The 20973-nt window shown below is 39.0% G+C and overlaps 1 protein-coding gene across 12 annotated transcripts in view; it reads left to right on the top strand.

Annotated features, from left to right (window-relative positions):
- CCSER1 (coiled-coil serine rich protein 1) overlaps window positions 1-20973 on the top strand; it is a 633522-nt gene that overhangs the window by 89156 nt on the left and 523393 nt on the right. For all 12 annotated transcript variants that reach the window (XR_010439885.1, XM_064711079.1, XM_064711082.1 and 9 more), the window contains 2 exons: window positions 1413-2771; window positions 5624-5811. Coding sequence is in view for 11 of the 12 variants with exons in the window: in XM_064711079.1 (XP_064567149.1) it covers window positions 1457-2771; window positions 5624-5811 (1503 nt within the window). In the remaining variant the exon portion in view is untranslated. The remainder of the gene's footprint in view (window positions 1-1412; window positions 2772-5623; window positions 5812-20973) is intronic.

Genomic DNA, 20973 nt, shown 5'->3' with positions numbered 1-20973 from the left:
TTCATCCTGAACAGCAGAATTGCTTATTGATTCCTGGTGCTTGTGAATAGTGTGGCTGTTTGGCACTGCATGTTCAGAGTCGAATTGTACTAGCATTTAAAAAAAATGTTAACAGCAGAAAAGTGCAGGTCAGTCTCTAGTCAGAAACAGTCTTTGTTTGAACTTGTTACCCTTTCTTTCACAGTTACAAAACATATATGTAGTTTTATTAATACTTAAATATTTTCTGTTTCCATTTATGTATATTTGTATACACTGCCTAAATAGATACATTGCTCACAGGTACTTGCTGAGCCACATAACACATATTAAATTGCTCATTAGACGTATTACTTTGTTTTTGCAACTTGGCATACAAACATTGTGTAGACAGCTGACTTGGGGTTTATTTTCATGTGCTGAATACTAATAGCTCAGGAAATTACATAGGGGCATAATTCCTACAGCCTCTCATGTTCCTGTGATGAGATATTAAATGTTTTTATTGCTATCTCTCTGTGGTCCTGTCTTTCACAGTGGTAATTTATTATAATGAGAACAAAAAGGAGATAGAACTGGTATATATTCCAGAGATTAATATTCTTCCAGTACATCTATGGTGCTGATCAAAATAAGTTTTGCTTAAATATTTATAAAAAAAGGCCAAGTGTCTGTGCATGGAAGTACTTCTCCCTAATTTCAAAAACCATGAAAAATTAGCTAATTATAAGCAAATAGGCTGTGAGAGAATTCCAAAGAAGTGTTCAGAAGAAACATGACAGTTCAAATCTAGAAACATGATCCCATATTTTGACAGTAAATTCCTTGAACTTACAGTTCTTTAGAAAGAATTTTTGGTGTTGCATATTTTGGCTGGACTGCAATGCCATCATTTTCTGTACTCCAAAGTGATACAGCCTTTAACAGAAGCACATAAAGTAATTGAAATCCAACTGGAAGTTCTGTGAAGACTGAAAAATTTAGATCATCTTCTTTCATGCAAAAATCTGAGTATTTGGAAATTCAAAATAATTACTTTTTCTACTCAGATCATGAAAAATCAATTGTCTTCTAAGAGTGCTTACACTTTATAAGAACTTAAAAACAAGGATGTTTGGGTGATATATTTGTATATCTCTTGGCATTTAGATTTTATATCATTAGCCAGTGTAACAGTATAAAATACTATATGATATTGTATATAAGATTTTATCTTTTGTTGGTAGACTGTTTTAAGTGACACGTTTGCTCAGTTTTCAGTGCTAGCTATTGAACATCACTTTGAAATGCTAGAAGCCTTCAGTAATGTGCATGCAACAAATTGATGTTGACATCTCATGTATTTAGGCTGACTGACAAATCTGTTTATGTGGTCTTTGAGGCTGAATAATTTATCTCTTTTCCCCCATCCCTTTGTTTTTCTGTCATCCCAGGTTATTGTATTGGCTGTGGAGAACCACGGACCCTTGGTGCCCTGATGGGGGACTCGGGATCCAGACGCTCGACTCTTGTATCTCGGTTGCCAATATTCAGGAGAAGTGTTAGCCGGAGACACGACTCCCTTCCTTCCTCGCCTTCTTCTGCCAGTGCCATTGGTGTCCACACCTCCTCCCCATCCAGCACCAACTCCAGCTCAGGGAGCACAGGAAAGCGCCGGAGCATTTTCCGCACTCCTTCTATTAGCTTCCATAACAAGAAAGGGAGTGAGCAGAAACCTGACTCAGCAAGTCAAAATGTTAACATCTCAAATGGTGCCCAGTCTTCTCTTAGCACTTTTCACAAACTCAGCTTAGACGAGCACATAAAAAGCAGAGGAAGGCATTCAGTTGGCTTTGGCAGTTCACGTAACAAGAAGATAACAAGGTCTTTGACAGATGATTTTGAAAAGGGAAAGGAGCCCTCAGCTAATAAGAATGTCTTTATCAATTGCATAAGCTCTGGGAAGAATGAGGGTGATGATTCGGGTTTTGCAGAAGAGCGGAGCCGATACTCTGTCAAACAGTCCACACGAAAACTCCTCACTAAGTCTTTTTCATCACACTACAAATTTTCCAAACCAGTTCCAGAGAGTCAGTCGGTTTCCTCTGTGCAGCAGCCCAGGTGCTTGCTGGAAGTTAAATCCTATGTGGAGAGCGAGCCTGTGATGGCCAGGTCATCTCCTCCGTGCTCGGCTGAGACGACGGAGTGCATGGGCAGCTCCCTGCAGTCCCCGCTGCTCTCGGCTGACCTCACGGCCGCCCAGACCCCCTCAGACTTCATCGCTCTCACCGAGGACTCTGTGTCAGAGGCTGATGCCCTGCCCAGCAGTGGGCCTGGGGTGCCGCTCGCGGAGGATTTTGGCCACGATGTCTCTGCCCCTCAGGTCTTCTTTAATCCTGCTGCTGCTCCTGCAAGGGAGAGAGATACTGTGCAAAGTGCTGGCCATTCTGCTGGTGTGTCTCCTGTGAGTCACGCAAGCTCGTGCAGTGTGGAGCCCAGTACCTTATTCAAAACCTCAGTTGCTAATCAAACAAAAGTACTGTTGCAAGCCAATGGACTGCATATTAATGATGCCAGGCACATAGAAAAAAGTAACTCAGAAAATGCATGTTTAGAAACGGTGACGTTAGAGTGTAGAGAGGAACCAGTGACACTCTCTCCAAAGGCACGGGGGTTGAGTGGCAGCAGAGATGAAAGCACTCCATCCAAGCACATGAGAAACACAATTCCTGTAGTGGAGTCTAACACTGTTCCGTGTTCTGAACCTCAGTCCTTTAAAATACAACAGGGTTATGAATCAAACCATTCTAAAGGTATGTTTCATGGTCTTTTTGAGTTTGTTTGGGTGGGCTAGCCTCATTTCTTCTATAAGGATTGTTTTGTCATAGAATGTTTTCTAGAATGGCAAGTGTTGACTATGAAGTTCAGAAAGTACACATTGTGTCCTCATCCAGAACTGTAGGAATTAAAGGCAAAGTCTCTGATTTCTTTGAGTTTGTGTTTTAGGGTTTGCAAACACTCATAACTGCTGTTTGTCTGTACTTTGCTTAATAGAAAATTAATTAAGAATGCAAGTACTGATTCCCAGCTTGTGTTAGAGGCTGAAGCTGTGATTCCTTGAGACATGGCTATTTTGGACTTGAGCCTTGGGGTTCCATAATTTGGGATGAAAACGTCAGCAGAGAAACAAATGTTCTTGTAGTCTGATTATGGGAAATAATACAGTTTATTTTATATTGATCTGGGTTTAGAATTTTATAGAGTCTTGCTTTCCCTATTCAACTGATGTTATAGAGTGACTCAAAGCGGATATTTTGTCAAAGTATGAAATATCCTGTTTCTGCTTCCATCTGAAATAAGTGTCCAAATTCTCATTTTGTCATCTGTCAAACTGAGGGAGTCAATTACCATTTAAATTTCACACTGGGTCTTTAGTTTATGCAGAGTAATTTGGAAATACTAACAAGATTAAGTGGAAAGACTGTGCCTAGAAATCCCAATCTATAGAGATACAGATAAATAAGGCACCAGGCTCTTGAGTGAAGGACACCTGTCAGAAGTCATTTATCTCTGACAGTTGATTTTTCTTGAGCCAGCTTAATGACTGGGGCTTTCTTGCTTAATCCTGAGACTCTATGTGGTGGGCCAAAGTTTGAGAGTTAACAAGACAGCATTTGTAGTGATTGTATTGGAAGATGAATGATGGTAAGTATAAACTTATATAAATTCACACCCATAATTTTGCTTGGGTGTTTATCTAGGCATGTGGATTATAAGCAATCAGAAGCAATCTTGATTTTTGAATTATTAGTCACCTTCTAGGCTTAGTTGGATATCTTGTCCATAAATGGCAATTGAGAGTCATATTATTCCACTGAATTAGCTTTCACCAGAGGGCTCCACTTTCACTCAGAACCTCAGTCCCTTTGGGGAAACAGTATTCCCATTTATCTATATTACTGGTCCTGAGCACTCAGTTTGTCTTCCTTGCCACATTGTCCCACCTGTAAGTAGCTCTTATTTCAAAATCTGTCTTGCAAGAGTATGCTGCAGAGCACTAAGTGAGCAGCTTGGAGGGGTGTTTAGAAATACCCCCTGCATTTCAAACTCATGCATTGGCAATTTGATATTTAGTCTGTATTTCAGTAAAGCAGCTAAAGGGAGTTGAAATTGAGATATAGATGTTTTTGTAAATTGGATTCATGTTCACAGAAACACTAGAGCTAATATTGCACTATATAAAAGTTGTTGATTAATTGTTCTGTTCTTCTAGTGCTGTTCAAAATACTTTTTTTTTTCCTGGTGTTGTGAAGAATGTATTTCCAATTAGCAAGTCCCCAAGTGTACAAAGAAACCAGTGAAAATAAGACAAAATCCTGCCATATGAAATGAGCCAAATACAGGAAAAGCTTACATGGCCATCAGTAAGATATGGTTATAAGCAGTTACACCTGTTGCAAACAGACTGGTGTGAACATTTGGTTTTCTAAAACAGTATTTAAATCTAGATGTGAATAAAAAAAAACTTCTGTGCGTTTTCTTTGGTAATAGATATTTTCTGTACCTGGTCTCATAGCTGATATCATTATAGATAGCGTTGTAAATGTGACATTAATGTATGAGAAGGTTTGATGTGTCATGTATTTCTTAGTATACCTTTATGTATTTTTATGTGATACGGATTTTTTTGAGAACCTTAAGGGAAAATGTGTCTTCTCTTGCAAAATGTAAAAGAAGGTAAGATTTTTTGTATATGTGACATTTATTATGCTACTACTCTTTTATCTGTCTCTATCTCTAAATTTGCCCTAGCATGTAAAACTGTACTTTTTTTCCTTTTTTTCTGATGTGTTACTGTTTTAACTGGACTGGGATTTTGCCCACTGACTGCAGGCTGATGGAGGGTGCAGGTGTAAGTCTAAATTAACAATACTGAACAGAAATGGAAACCTGTCTAATGTGCATCCTTGTCTTATGCAGGGTTAACAAAGTTGTCGCCTGGTCCTTCACGAGCTGGACTTACTTGACCTTGGGGCCTAGGCAAGGTTGGGTTTTGGCACCACTGGGCAAGTGATAATTTCTCTGGTAGATTTTACTATGATGAAGGGAGAAAAAAAAGGATAGAGCAAAGACTCTTTCTGGACTCTATGAGGAGCCCTGGACTGGGCTGTGATGTGCTGAGCATGCCTGTCATTGGGGCTGAACTGGGGGCCCAGGTGGCACCTTTATCTAGGTAAGCATGGTCTGCTTTCCACAGAACATTTCTCATGTGATTTCAGTGCAATTATGTCAAGCAAACCAGTGTTCTGATGAAGAAAATTGTTGTCATCCTATTGCAAAAGTTCTCATACCCTCTTGGTGATTTTTCATGGGCAGCTCTTCACAGCACTGACTCCCTTTTTCTTCACAGCACAACCAACAAACTCCAACTCTCTCCAACCAGCTAACCCACTCTTTTGTAGCACTGGTCTTTTTATTGGGCACAGCTGTGGCCTGTTAAGGGCAGGCCTGTTCCTAATCTTTGGTGATTAGTACAGCTGCAACTCCTCAGGTGTGAGACTACCCTTCTGCACTGCCTTTATTTTCTTACATCCTATCCCACCACAGAAAATACTTGTAGAGAACAGTTCCCTGTAACGACTGGTATTTGCTTCTGTCTTTGTAGTTGATGTTGCCAACAGCCTCAGTCCATACCGGGAGGGCAGATTTGTTGAGAAACGCCTGAGGTCCTCTTCAGAAGGCACTGCTGGGGGAAGCCGGCTGATCATAAAACCAAAGGATGGAAATGCAGAAGAGCTTAACAGCCTAAGAAAGCAGAGAGCAAGCTCGTCTTCTTCCAAAATGAACAGCATGGTGAGTTTTATTCCCACATCCATAAGTTTGTTTTTCTCTGACTGGTGTAGCTATAGTGAGAAGCAGTGACTTCGCATATAACAGTAATAAAGAGGGCAGGAGCTGTCTCAGCCTTCCAAAATGTGATCCAGGCTCAGCTTCAGATATTAAAAGTATTTTTTTGCAGGGTGGAGTGCTGCAAAAGGTTTGTCTACTTTCTGAAGAGTTTCTTGCTGACATATTCTAGTGATTTGCTAGTGCTTGGAGCTTTTCGTGTTTCTGTGTTTTTGTGGGAAGTTTGCATGCGAATATCAGTGAATGACATGTGATTTTTCAGAGCCAGAAAGAACGTGGTGATATTTAAAGATGCTGTTTCATGTAGGTATCTAAGGCATTATGCAGATGGAGTTATGCCCTAACATACTGGGTAACCCTGGCTCAGGCCTGTGAACCTTTTTTGGGTAGTTAGACCCAAGCTGCTAGGCAGATGTGTGTTTATTTAAATACTAGGCTACATTGATGCTATTGCACTTCCTTCTGTTTAGCTCTGTATTAATGATGGAGATGGGAAGGTGTGACAATCCAGGAACAGCAGGAGGTAGGATAAGTGTGGATGGGATTAGGTGTTAATCTGATCCCTTCTTTGTGTTTTGTTTATGAAATCTATGAGTTTTTTCCCCCACTGCTATTAGCAAGTTTGTCCTGATATTGACATGATTTGCTTATGCTTATTGGTATTACAGTCACAGACCAAGGACTTCTAAAACAAGATTAGAGAGCATGCTCATGAGGGAAGGTGAAATTATTACTGCTTTCCCCCCAATACATATGGATATTATCTTCCTATCTTAAGAAAATAGAACTTTTTTAGTAAAAAGTGAGGTTTAGGAAGTAAATCAAACAAAACCAAACCTGAAAACACCCTCTGCACCCTCTCCTCCCCACAAAATCAGAAGACAAAAGAAAAACATGGAGTATTCTGGAAGCAAAAAAGAAAAAAAAAGAAGAAATTGAATGTTCATAGTAATACGTATTTGAACAGGAAAAATGCCTCTTCAAAATACTTGTCACAATCAATTTGTGTTTAACACCACAGTAGCAGATGGCTACCAGTGAGTGATGCTAATGAAGAATAAATACTAGGTAAAGAATCGATGTTACTACACAAAGTATTATAAAAAGCCTTATCTTTCTTAGATGGCTAGAGCAACATGAGTCACATGGCTGCCTGTATTCATTTTGTTCAGTTCTGGAGAGGAATGAACCACAGGCATTTAAGGGATGACAAATCCCTGGGGGAGAGCAGAGGCCCCTGTGGCAAGGACAGCATTGCTGTGCAGTTCTGCTCTGAGGCACTGAGCAAGCAGCCGTGCCTGTGGATGTGGTTTTCTGGCATCACCCAGATGTCTTGTTAAGCTGAAGAAATTGTGTACCTGTATCTTTGCCCCTGTTTTGAGTCCTTTTTCTTGTTGGCAGGCAGTGTGTGCTGCTTCTGCTGAGGGACTGGGAGTGAGGAGCAGAAAGTCTTGCTGAAGGGGTGTGAGATTTTTCACAGGAGACAGGAAGTAAAAAACCCCAGCGTCTGAGAAATTGTTCTTTATCCTGAACATCTTGGTCAGCAGTATATTCTGGCATAATTGTCAGTTGTTGTTTCGAAGATAGACTGACCTCCTAATTACTAGGAATATGTGTCAAACCTGCAAACAAGACCGCTGCTTCCCCTGAGTGGCCTTAACTAACTTGTGAAGTGCTGAAAGTAATATTCTGGCTAGGACCAGTGTTGTTTGCAAATGAAATTTAGGGAGCCAAAAAATATTTCCAAATAACTCTGCAAGTGTGCCTATTTCATAGTATTGTGAATAACGATGTGAAGGAAGTGCTTCAGATGGATTGGATTGCCAGTTGTGTGTTTACAGAGCTGCTGTTCTTGCAGTGGCTGATTCCTGCTACAAGAGGGCACCGTTTCACCAGAAATGGTTTTGAGCAGTGATTTCTGCAATTCAGGACGTGTGTTTGAACAGTTTCATGTTGTTAGTCTGTGCAGTATAATAGACCCTTTCCAAATGAGAAGTATTGCTAGTGATGCAATTTAAAGAGATGGCTATTGCTCTATGAACTCTGGTCATTCTAATGCTTTAACAATGAACTCATGAGTTAACAAATTTAAATCTTTTCGTATAACATACAGACTAGTTAACTATGCTTCAGAAGGTTGGTAGAAATTATACTTTGCCTGCTGTTTATACCTAGGTGGTTCTTCTTTTCCGATGTATAAGAGAGATAAAAGAAAAGGAAAATGTGAATTAGTACAGGCAAAAGACCTGAATGGTCTGAAATATGCAGTCCTGCCAGACCAATGAAAAGAATGTCAACCTGGAGAGTTGGCAAAATGAGAATTAGATTTACCACATTAAAAAAAAAAGATCACACCACCAAATCACTCCAAGCAAATACTTTGAAAGGCTTAGGAGACAGAACAGCAGGGGAAAACCCAAACTTAATGTGTAACAGAACTTGGAGCTAGGAGAAAGTGAGATGTGTGTGAGCAACAGAACTATCCATCACTTGTCATAGTAGTAGCTAATATGGGAAGGTGAGTATCTTGAATATCACATTTATCAGCACAGAGAAAAGATATTAAAATTTTTTCTATGTATGATAGAGATTTTTGAATGCTAGCAAATTCAAGTCATTGAGACTGGACAGTCATGAAGGATGATATGAATGGCAGTTACTGTGAATTACTCCAGATTCAAAGAAAAACTTGAGAGAATGGAGCACCTAGATCACACTGCCCAATTTCTAGGCATGAGCTGCACTGTGCTGTATGCATACATGTGTTTTCACTCTGTGCATGTGCAGTGGATCAAGACTGCCTGCTTACTTTTGGCCCTTGCAAATCTGCTCTTTTGCCTCTCTGCTGTTCTTTACAAGGAAAGTAGTTATTTGTCTTTACAGCTGCTCCCTTTGCCATGCCTGTCTATCAGCATATGTACTACTTAACTAAAAACCCCTTATTTCTCAACTTCTTGTCTCAGTGGGTGAACACTGCAGGACTGTGTTTCTCTGGGCACTCTTCAGCACAGTTTTCTCTTCAGTTTCTTGTACTAGAATCTTCTCTAACTGTTTCCTGTTTCTTGCTTCTTAAATTCAGCTTCAGCTTTTCACCTTTGCAGGTAAAAACTTTTGTGCTTGCCTTCAGTGCTGCATCATCAGCTTCCTTTGCCTGGAGCAAAGCAGCCTTGCTGACTTGTGCCAGCCCAATTAGAGCAGCACAACTTATTTTTCTGCATTGTTGCTTTGGCTGTGCCCTTTCTTTCTTTGCATCTTTCCTGTGGTTTCTATATATTAGATATGAAACCAGGTACTTTTGATGCCTAAGGTCATCCCTGACTTGCTCCTCTCAGCTTTAACAGTGGCCCTTTTGCCAAGCTGTCAAACGGTTGTATTTGTGTTTTCTCCCATGCTGCCTATCATGCACTTGGGTAACTGCAGTTACCTCAAAATTTGCTTAATTTCCTTTCTAAATTTTCAGTTTAATTTTTTGCCTTGCCCAAAGATAATTTTTCAAGCTGCATGCTGGTACTATATTTCTAAGGTTTTTACTGAGCTTTTTTTTGCTTATCCATCCAGTGCTGATGCTAAGCCAAAATCCCCATTTTTTCACGCTTATTCCATGCTACTTAAGTGGGGATGCTCCAAGTACTGTGAATCTCAGTAAATGTACCTACAACATAAATTAGGAACAATGAATGCAAAACCCAGTGTCAGAATACAAGGCACTATTTCATGGGCAGGAATTCAATTTGATACTGGAATTAATTATGTTAGTTAAACATTAAATTTAAAAAAATTAATAATTCACTAATTTAGTATAGAGGGAGCTATCTGACATTTTGGGAATATTGAATAAAGGTAAGTGATTGACACAGAAATATGCTTGCAAAAGAGAGATTAACTGCAAATATTTGAGACTCCTAGTGTGTCTGGAGAGAGCAGACGGCCAAAGCAGAGGTCACTAATGAAAGTGTGTTATGGCCAGAACATGTGTGGTAATTATTAAGTTAGCAGCTGGGGTCTAAATTGTGGCTGGTATCCTGGATATTGTGTGTGGGTAACTCCACCTCAGTTGTTACCCAAGTGATTTGGAGTGGCTTAGTAGTTTTAATAGTAAGGCTTTTAGTATACTTCAGAAATGGTACTTAGAATGATGGAACTGTTATCCAAACCACTCTGTTCAAATCTCTTCCTGTATTTGGTGTTGTGCCTTATCAGGCCATACCCAAATCTGTAGCTCGTGAAAGTGTGCTTATTGCTTCTCACAGATAACTTTGTTTTGAATGTTACCTGAGCACCCTGATTTATTATCAAGCACCATTTTTAATCCAGTTGCTACATCATGACAGAAACAGCAGGATGCTGTGCCCCCGTGGACTTCAGTGAATGTACATGAATAAGGGCTAAGATGCTTTTCATGTTCCCCTTGCTTATGCTGAGTTGTATGATATTTTGCTGATGTGTGATTAAGCAGAGTATGAATCAGACTAGGCTGGCTGCTAGTCTAGAGAGAATTAAAGTAACTTTCATGTTTGCTTGAGGTTATTTTAACCTTGACCTTCTGGAAGCTGTGATTTTTGTGCAATGTGTGGCTAATGCATGAGGTGGAAGCTGCTATTGAAAATCCTGGAGTTGAATGAGTTTCAGAGAGTGACCAGTGAGTAGATTTGAAAGTGATGTTGAATGTGGCTGTTTTTGTCACCCATACATGTAACCTGTAAAGACCTGAGAAAACCTTGTGGGGTATGCTCTCCTTCTACAGACCAGCACTAATTATTAATGCCTTAGCACCCTGCCCCGGAAAGGCAGTGGATGAAATGTTGGAGGGAGGATTTGGGTGCTCAGGGCTTCAGTTTAGGTTGGAAAAAACCCTCAAACAAAACAACCTTTTCAGGTATGCTAAGGCTGTTAGAAAAATGTGAACTAGTTAAGCAAGATGCACACAATTCTTTATTGTCTTCTGCACAACCTTTTTTACAACTAGCAATGTTATGTGTGCTTGGAATAGCTACAACCTGCTTTTAACTTGCTATAAGGGTGTATTATCTCTTCTATCTGTGGTGTTCATAAAAGCTTTGTCATAATGAAAATAGATGTGCTGTTCTTTTTCTGTCACTGAATTATGGTATTTCTGCTTAATTCAAATTCATCTCTGCTCTGCTGAGCTTCTCAAGGGAGATTATTTAGGAACATCAATTGTTACTGGGCTGTTCAAGCAAACCCTGTAAGGCAGTGGTTCACCCTTCATGAGAAGTGGACTTGACAGCATTAATTTATAACTAGATTGATACTAAAGTAACAAAATTTTCCCTTTTGCAATGAATGTGGCATTTTGCTCCTTTCTGAAAAGAAACTGTGGAAGCCACTTAAAGCAAGAACTGTCAGGACTACTTTGGTTGAACACTGCTATCCAGATAGAAGTAAATTGCGGACTATAGGTGCTTAGTAATTTGAGCCTTATATTTCTAATTTAGCATGGAGAAAGTGCCTTTCACATACTAATAGGATAAAAAAAATGGAAATGGCAGATAGGGATTTAAGCATTTTGGCTGTGATTTTTAGGTCAACTCAGCTAGAAGCTTCTTGGGTAACTACCCCGTGGGAAATTAATGTCTGTAGTGTAATGTGTGTTTCTTAACAAATGAAGAGCTTGTGAAAATCAGATTGCGGTTGTTAAACACTTTGAATTAATTTTTGAGATCAAGTAACTAACAGAAATTAATTTAGATGTGACTTAATGCTTATGCTGTGAAGTTCTGTGCTCTTCTTTAGGGACATAATCACAGCCCAGAAAAGGGTAAACTGTTAATCTAACATTGGAGCAATTATTTAAGTTGAATTGAGTTATATTTATACAGGTAGAAGGTAGAGCTATTAGCAGTTTTAAATCCCAGAATCATCATGGCAGTGGGTGGATGCATTTGATTTGTAGCAAAAATAGAACAGAATTAGTTTTTTTCTGTGGTTTTATGGGTTAACTGCAGTGGGTGAAACTGCACCCCTCAGCCACTGGCTTACTCCCTCTGGCAGCATGAGGAGGAGAAGTGGAAGGGTAAAAGTGTGAGAACTTTTGGCTGAGATAAGGACAGTTTAACAGGGAAGGGAAAAGCTGCAAACCCAAAGCAGTTCATTCAGTAGTTCCCAGGGGTGGACAGGTATCCCTCCATCCATCCCTGGGAAGCAGGGCTCTGTGGGCTCTGTCACACCTCATGGGTGCTGTGGAGGATAAATGCCATGAGTGCAAGCATTTGCCCTTCCTTCTTGCTTGCCAGCCTGAATTGCTGAGCACAGCATCATATGGCAGGATCCCTTTGGTTGAGTGGGGTCAGCTGTACTACCTGTGCCCCCTCCAAATTCTAGCTCACTCCCAGCCTCTTCGTTGGCGGGGCATGTGAGGAGCAGAAAAGGCCTTGACAACTGTGCAAGCCCTGCTCGGCAATAGCTAAATCACATCTTGCTTTGTTGATAACACTGACTTGGTCACCACAAATCCACAACACAGCACCATAAAAGCAAGTGGATATGAAAAGATGTAACTCTTTCCCATCCAAACCCAGTACAAATTGGGTATCTGGTATTTTTTCTGAAGACTTGTAGGAGTACTTACTCTAAGTGGTGTTTGAACTAATTTACAGGACACTGAACTTCTTAAACTATAGGTAGGTGTCCCCTGTAATGTGTTGTGTTTAGTTTTCTGTTTTAATATTTTTTGGAAAAAACATAGCTCTTTATTGAGACTCAAAATAGAAACTACAGGCAGTTGATGGATTTTTCTAACAAAACACATTTCTGTGCTAGTCTTAGTACATCCCCAAATATTTTTGCCAGTTAATATAAGAGGTAGCTTGTTCTGAAGCTGCTCATTATTTAGAGTTGATATTATCTTTATGGATTTCTTTTAACACATTAAGGGAAAGATTTTTTTTTTTGCACAGAAGTATGTGGTAATATGTTAAAATACACCCTAGTCATAAATATTGTTTAAATAGATAGATACGTTTGTCAAGCAAAATCAGCTTGGTTATTTTTCTATTTTATGATGACTTTTACATTTTACTTTCCTGTTCATTACCATATTTTCCATGTTCTGAATACAGGTGAGGGCTGCAGCAAGATTGTTATGCAGTTTTCTTGAAGTAAATCACTCAGTCTGTTTGTGCATGCAGGCTACTAAAATCTTTGTCTCCACCTATAGTGCCGCCACCAAAGCAGTAACTCATTTGTGGTGAAGATAGTTACCTTCTGCTCGGTGCCTGTCATGCTGTGGACCTGTAAGAGAGGTCAGAGATTTACCAAGGATGAAATAATGCTGTGAAAAATCTCATGAATGCTCCCTGCCAGCTCTCACAGTATGTTAATCAATATTAGAAGAGAAACAGTCGCTGATGCATGAAGGCACCTTTGGGCATGATCTGGTCCAACACCTCTGCTCAAATCAGTGTCAGGGATGGCATCCCTACACCCAGAGATGTCTGTAGTTGGATTTGGTGTCTCTGAGGGTAGGGACTCCAGAGCCTCACTTGGCAGCCTGTCCAGGTGTTTATCCAGATGTATGGTTTACAAAAAGAACAAAGCTTTTCTTGGGTTTCTTGTATTTCAGTTTGCACTTCTCTATTCCCTGGGCAGCACTAAGAGGAGTCTGGCTGTCTTTATGACACTCATCACCACCCTTGTGTGTCAGATACTCCAAGGCCTTTGATACTGGGAAGAGATGAATCCAGTATTGAAGGATAGGGAGCCAAAGGGAATTCTAAACAGAGCTCCCTTGACACTCCCATTGTGCTCCCAACTTGTTTGTTGTGCCTGTGGGCTCTGCCCAGTCTTTCTGCCTGCAAACATGCTGTGTTGGGCTGAAGCTGGAAAGTCACAGGGACTGTGTGTACACAGAGTCTCCTATATTTCCCCATCCTACTTCATGGAGCAGGTGTGCCAGAGAAAGGAGGTGGTTTACAGGGAGTGATACAGGTGGTTTACATTGCTGTGATATCCAGTGATGGCAGGTGGGAGGTAGAAGTGTGAGAGAGTGGAGAGGCCACTGGGACTCTGACAAGTGTTTCTGAAAGAATTGGAAGAGGTGGAAGAGGCACGTGATGTACTTAGCTTGCATACTGGGATCTTTTCCTTGCAGAAGGACAGAGGTCAGGGGAACATGGAAGTTACCATTGGTGGAGACAGGTTAGAGGGTTATCTGAGCTCTGGTGGCTGATCTCATGTCTGTGTTTTATTACGCTTGATTTTTAAATAAAGAAGGGGTCTTCATGCAATGAGTAATACTTAAGTGGAAACAGTTTTCTATCCAGTATTGATAAAAGAAAGTGCTTCCTCAGAGAAAGAAGGTAAATGATTTTAATTGAATGTCTGCTGTGCCCTAGATTATAGTCATGTCTCTTATCTTGGGAGATGCCCTTAGCACAGGCAGCATTTTTGCAGCTGTGGTATGTATCTTCTTGGGTTAGCATATGCAAGTAATACAGACAATAAGAAAACTGAAATTTTTAGAGGACTTTTCTAAGGGAGACAGTTCATGGACAGCTAATTCACTGAACTTGAAATTTATGACTACTGAGTAGAAATCAGTGTCTTGGGTTTATCATCCTGTAGATCAGATGATTCATTGGTGGTTTACACTCACTTACTTTTTCTGAAAATAAAAACAGAAAATTGCCCTGGCTTTGTTCTTAGAGTGACTAATTTTGCCCTTGTCCTATTTTGTGCATATAATTTCCTGCTGTGTGGGTCCCTCAAACGGTGTGCCCATAAATGGTTCTGTAGTGTAAGTTCTGGAATGCCTTACTATAAGCTGCCTGTTTGTATTCTTTTGCTCATGTGAGACTAAACTCAGAATAAATACAGTATTTTTTTCCCCAGGCGACAGCAATTCAGGGTAGGGTGCTTCTTCCAGGCCTTTGATCCCTTTGATTGATAAAAAATAAGGTAATGGGGTGAGAAATGGAAATTCTGTTGGGTCACTTGTTAGGTCATTTATATTTGCAGTCCTTCTTGTCTTGCCAGTGTGTTGCTGGAGGCAATACTAGATGAACCCTGGATTAAGGATTTGGCAGGGGCTGGAAAACTAGCTGTGGACTCTGAAGCTTGCGTTTAGAACAGGAGATTTTTCTGGTTTAAAGTCAAGTGCATGCTAGCCCATGAAAGGCTCAGGATTGTGCTTTGTGATTTGACACCTGGAAATCAGGTTTGGCAATGTTTGTCTAGGTTCATTCACCTTTTAGTGAAGGAGTAGGCAACAGTATATCATTCAGGAAAGGAATTAAATGCTAAAACACATTTTGTTGCCCCTGAGATAATTTTCTGTATTCATAGCATTCATTCACTAAAACTAATAAAATTAAATTAAATAACATAGACCTAGTGAATAACTTAGTATCTATCTTGTAAAATTTTTTTAACTCACTGTGTAGATGTTTTCATGAACAAACTGCACAAACCCCCCCAAACAGCATAAACTTTCCAAAATTATTACACTTTTAATGCGTGTTTTGTATTTGAATTCTTGATAAAGTAAAAAATAGTCCATGATTTTGTTCTATGAGAGGCTTTTTGGACTTGGAAGAGTACTAGTGTTGGATAAATGTGTAAGGTTTATATTTGCATTAACAGTCTGGATAGCTGTTATGATTTGGAGCTGATTTGCAATCAGAGGAACGTTGGTACTTGAGGAGTAGTTGTTAGGAATAGGTGGAGCAATTAATTGCATGACAAAATGCCTTGTTTGGTACCCAAGGAAACCCAAGGAGGGAAATTAAGATGGGTAGTACCAGCCTGCTTTGGGATCTTGAACATCTGCAACAGGATGGGGATTTTAATCAATTGAGAGCTAATAGAAGGTTGTTCACTGAGGTCTATTTCTGTTGCTCAGACAGATATCGTGGATAGGAAGAAGGGCTTCAGTTTTTCTTACTTAATTGCTTTTTATTCATATGTGTTTTAGGTTACTCCTGCATACCCGCCCTGTTAGGTCTGATGCTATGGAACAGGCAGCAGTGTAGCAGAATTTGTCTCCTAAAAATGACTCCAACAAGATTCTTCACTGAATAACTATTTTTTTTTTAGTATATCTAAAGAAATGAGGTTAGTTTTGACTGCTCCAAAAATCAGAAGTCTCTTGTCATCTTTTTTTGGCATCTTTTAGTTGATAAAAGTAAAACCCAACAGTTTTGACTTAGTCACTCTAACCAAAATGATTAGATTGTAAGTGTTGGGAATATATTTTGAAGAAACTATCCCAAAATAAGCATTGGGAAACTTGTGATATGTGAAGCAACAGGAGTAAACAGTGGGAGGGAACACTTAGCTAAATGAAGTTGCCTTTATAAATCTGTAGACTTGGCAGACAGTTATCCTGGAAGACTTTCATCTTTCTAAATTTGCCAGGTTTTGAAATCTGTCTCCTTACTGGAGTGGAGGAAGTGCAGTAGGAAAAATGAGAACCTGATTGAAGGAGAAGCAAGGAGGATAAAGGACAGGACTTCCTGGAGACTGGACTGTGTTGCCTTTAGAAAATGGGTGGGGTTGTGAAGTGCTGATTACAAAGGAAGAGTTAAATGTAAGAAAATTGTGATTTAGGATAGGATGGAGTTCACTGCAGGTGCTGTGGAAAAGGAAGAGATGAAACATTGGGAAGGAAAAAAGTTCAGGAGAAAGTTTTGACTAGGACATCTGAAAGTTAAGAGGATGGGAAGTAGTTCAGTTAAAGAAGCTGGAAAGATTGGAGAGGCTATCTATATTTTTTTATAAATTAGGCAGGAATTGAGGGAGAAGCTGGGAACTAACAAGGCCAAGAGCTTACAAAACTGGTTGTCAAGAGAAATTTTTAATCCTTCTGTTACCTGAAACATTGAAATTCAGGAGTTAGTTTTATCTTCTGTGATTGTTTCCTATAGGGGACGTTGTTCAGAGGAAAATACAGCAGCCTCTAAAGTAAGCATTGTTGGCACAAACCTGTCAGGCATTTCAGCTGGAAGAGGCAGTAATGCAGTTCTCCTGCTGAAAGTATGGCAGTATGCACAATAGTTTAAGTATTTTCATTAGTCACATTTCAGCAGAGTCTTTCCTCCAGATGAATATAAAATGTTGTCATTTTTGTCTTTATTCTTTAAGGACATATGTGACATGGTGAAAGCAATTTGATCTTGTTATCAAAGCTATATATTTTCTTTTTAAATACTTTGCCTTCTCTCAGCCTGTAGGAAAAAAAAAAGGAAAAGGAATAGTTTTGCATTTCTATGAATAAAAATGTATGCCTGTAACTTCTGTTCATGTTGGCTCTGGTTAAAGTTAAATCACAAGGTTTTTCTGAGATGCCTAATTAATATGCCTTGCTCACACCTACACTGTTAAACTAATCATCACAGTACAGAGTCAGGACAATTTTTTTCCTTGTGTCTGAGAGAAGGTACCTTTTGCAAAACATTTGGTTTCCTCATAGCTTGGGATATCCTTTGTATTCCCCATTTCGAGTCTAGAGGAAGCAATCATTAAAGATTATGCAGAAAGAAAAATTAATAAAGGAACATAAGACGCAGTTGTGATGGGGCTTCAGATATTGTGTGCTCCCAGGGACATGTTAAGGATGTGTTTTCGATGTTGTAAAATGCCTAACTCTAAGGTAAGTTAGTTCTCAGTCTATCAATTTATGCATAGGTTCACTTGTTTTTACACTGAACCACTTCTAAAGTTTACAAAAAAAAGTGGATTACTTTCTGTGATCTGATCACAGTGGGAAAATTTGTTTATCTTTTAAACAAACCCAGATCATCATCAGTGACAGAGAACCATCTCTATAGACAAACTGTCAAGCTGTTCATACTGCTTTCCATGTTCTAAGAACAGAAAGGATGCAGGAGTACAGTTAATTCCTCAAAATAGTAGTTTAGTAAGATGATATGACAAGATCTAAGAACAGAATATTAATAACAAATAAAAATAGGAAAGTAAAATGTCCTTCTTCCTTTACTGTGCCCAAACACAAAATGAAGGATAAAATATTCCATTGAGAAGAAACCAACAAAGCTTATTTGTGCAAATGAAACTGTCAGAACAGACAGATTTAGACTGGGGGTTTGCGGATGTCAGAATTTTCATTGCCAGTATTAGGCACTGATAAGATCAGACATTGAATCTCAGCGTGTTGGTGTCTTTGTGAGCTTTTTATTTCAAAGAGGTACAGATACATGAATAAAAATCTTGAACCTAAAGTGAAAGGAATAGTCAACCACTCAGCCATGGTTCATGAATCACAGTAGTTCGTTTTAATAACTTCAGTTGGGAAAGTGGATGCCAAACTATTCTATCTGGATGCTTCAAGTGGACTCAGCTGTCTACTGGAAGGAGCTACAGGTGGAAGAGAATAGGACTGAATCAGGGATGCTATGCTGACTCACACAAGAAAGAAAAGCACTGTGAATGCATGGTTTTGCTCTCGGGTAGCATTCACCCATCTATACAGTCTGCATAACAAAAGCAATTGTGGCATTATTAAATGGTATGAAGTGATACACTGATTTCTTGAGGCATATTTATTGCAGCTCAGTAGGAGGCCTGTAAGGTCTATTAACCAGAGGAGTTCAAAGATATCTCTTGTTGTTCAATATTTATTTTTTAAAAAATTCCATGCAGCAGGGTGTCTGTTAAAAAGGTTTTAGGATGCTTTGTTGTTTCTCTAATATGCATTTCAGTTTGTTTAATGGAGCTCTCCATTTTGGAGCTAGCACATGAAACTGCCAAAACTAAATTTTGTGAGCCTGGTTGTTTTTATAAAGAAAGAAAAGCCAATGTTCCTAATGGTAAATAAAAACATTTTCATCATCAGATACTTTGATCGTTGTTGCATAGGTGGTGAACAAACTTATCATTGGTTTTTCTGCCTTTGTGTTGTGATAGCAAACAGTATCTATTTTCCAAAATTAGACCAAACAGTGCAGAATCTGTCAAGGGCTTTGTTTAAGCTTAGAATTGTTTGGCAAATAAAAGAAATTTCAATTTTCATTCATTCTGCATATTTCAAAGGCAGAGAGAGAACATTTTTGCATAGATGTATTGTGAGCTCTTTTCATATTTGAGGTGAACAGAAGGGTTTAGCAGATCCTAACATGAATTAGGATTTCATTTAAGACCTGAGTTCCATTTTTATACTCTGTTGCTACATACAAGGTTTTCCCAGTACTGTTACAAAAGCCAATTAGCCCATTACTGCTCATAGGTATTTATAGGGAATAGCCATACATCAAATTTCAAACACTATGTAAAATTGTGTGATGTAGACAAACCTTTAATTTTAGCTTTTTTTTTTTTTTCCCCTGAGACTCACTGTTGGAAATTATTCTGCTGACACTATTTCTGGACCAAAACCAGGCTATTTTGTTGTTTTCAGTACTTGTGTTTTAGTAGTGTTCTGGTGGTAAAGTGGCAATGCTGTGTCCAAGCACGGTGTCCTCTGTGTGTTGATGTAAAAGAGATGTTGGGATCTCAGACCAAAGGAGAACAGAGCATTTGCTTGTGTGTGTGTGTGAATATCAAACAAGTGCCTGGCCTGTGTGTGCCCGCAGATTTCAGCAGGAAAAAGAGCTGAGAACTTTTTAGAACTGGAAAGGACCATTGGATTCTCTGGTAGACCTTTTGTATGTCACTTGTCATAAAAGGCTGCTAGTTATCTCTGGATCAGGGACAGTGAGTTCTGTTGGAGTAAGGATATGAAAAATACTAAGAGATGGAATAAATGTGACTTCACTTGCTAGGTTATTCCAAAGCTGTGAGATTAAAAAAAAAACCAAGAAACAAACCAAGCAACAGCCGAAGGACCAAACCATGAAAAACAGTCTGTGAAAAAAACCAGACCTGATTCCTAAATTCATGGTAGCTGTGTTTTTACTTCCAGACATTAGGCTTCAGTTTGTCTTCTGTACCTAGACTTAAGACTTACCATCTTTTTAGTAAGTGGCGTTTTTCTGTCCATTAAAGCTACTTGTAAATGATAAAGCTACCTCCTTGATATTTTTCTTTTTATTTGAACAGATTGAGTTCTTTGCATATTTTACTTTGCAAAATATTTGAGAATTTTTATTGATTTTTATCATTTTTACTTGGCTGCATGAATTTTTTTTTTTAGGGAGAGTAGGTTAAGCAAAAGGAAAAAAAACCCCAAACCTGTTTAATTCCAACAAAAGAAGTGAAATATTTGTGAAAATAACTGGTACAGAAAGACAATAATCACTATCTGATTGCTGTCCCAATCTGTATGTATAGTTGATCGCTACAGTAGCAATGAGTATCTTAATTTTGTACCTGCCAGGAAGATTATTTTTTACTGTGAGGTATATTTGACTGCACCTGGATGTTAACTCATGCCAATTATATGACTATCTAGTCTCTCATCAAGCATTTTTCTCAGTGAAGAGAATGGCTCTGTGTAAACTTGTGCAAAATTGATAATTTTCCACTCCTGTTTCCTGTGAGGCTGATCCAACTATATATGCTATATATATATATTTTTTTTAATATATTTTAAAGGAAATAAAGTAACACACATTTTGTTTTATCAGTTGTATTCATTGAAGCAGGAGTCCTGTTGTACCTCAGTGGGATGTCATAGGAAGTTATTCCAGTGTGCCATGGGAAATGATTTGCTTTGGATTTTCCTGCTGATGTTCTTCATGGTTTTTTTGTTTGTTACATATGTATTTTATGGAAGGGCTGCTAATCATACCTGCTTGTCTGTCAGCCTTTAGGTGAGTGTTCTTCATCTGTCATCCACGTGAACTGAATTCCACAGATCCTGTGACGGGATATTTGTTTTTGTCAAAAGATGCGCCATAACGTGGTGCAGAAAGATGTGAGCAGTACAAGTAATGTAATTTATTAGTCTAATTAGTTTAATTGAAACAGGAAAACACTGAACAAGCTTTTGTCACAGAAATCCTTTTCAGGGCCAGTTCCTTAGGTAATAAGTAATTATCTTGGCAGAAGTGTTTGTGTCTAGGGGATATGTCTGGTTTTTTAAGCTGTAAAATTGGTCTGGTAAAAGATACTGTTTCTTCTAGTAAACTTTGTTTTTCATAGCTTTTGAGTCAATCATGCTTGCAACAAATCTGTTAATGTAGTTTTTCAGCA

Source organism: Zonotrichia leucophrys, chromosome 4, assembly GCF_028769735.1.
Source record: "Zonotrichia leucophrys gambelii isolate GWCS_2022_RI chromosome 4, RI_Zleu_2.0, whole genome shotgun sequence".
NCBI lineage: Eukaryota > Metazoa > Chordata > Aves > Passeriformes > Passerellidae > Zonotrichia > Zonotrichia leucophrys.
The sequence above is the reverse complement of the archived record's forward strand: the minus strand, read 5'-3'. Positions and strand labels throughout refer to the sequence as shown.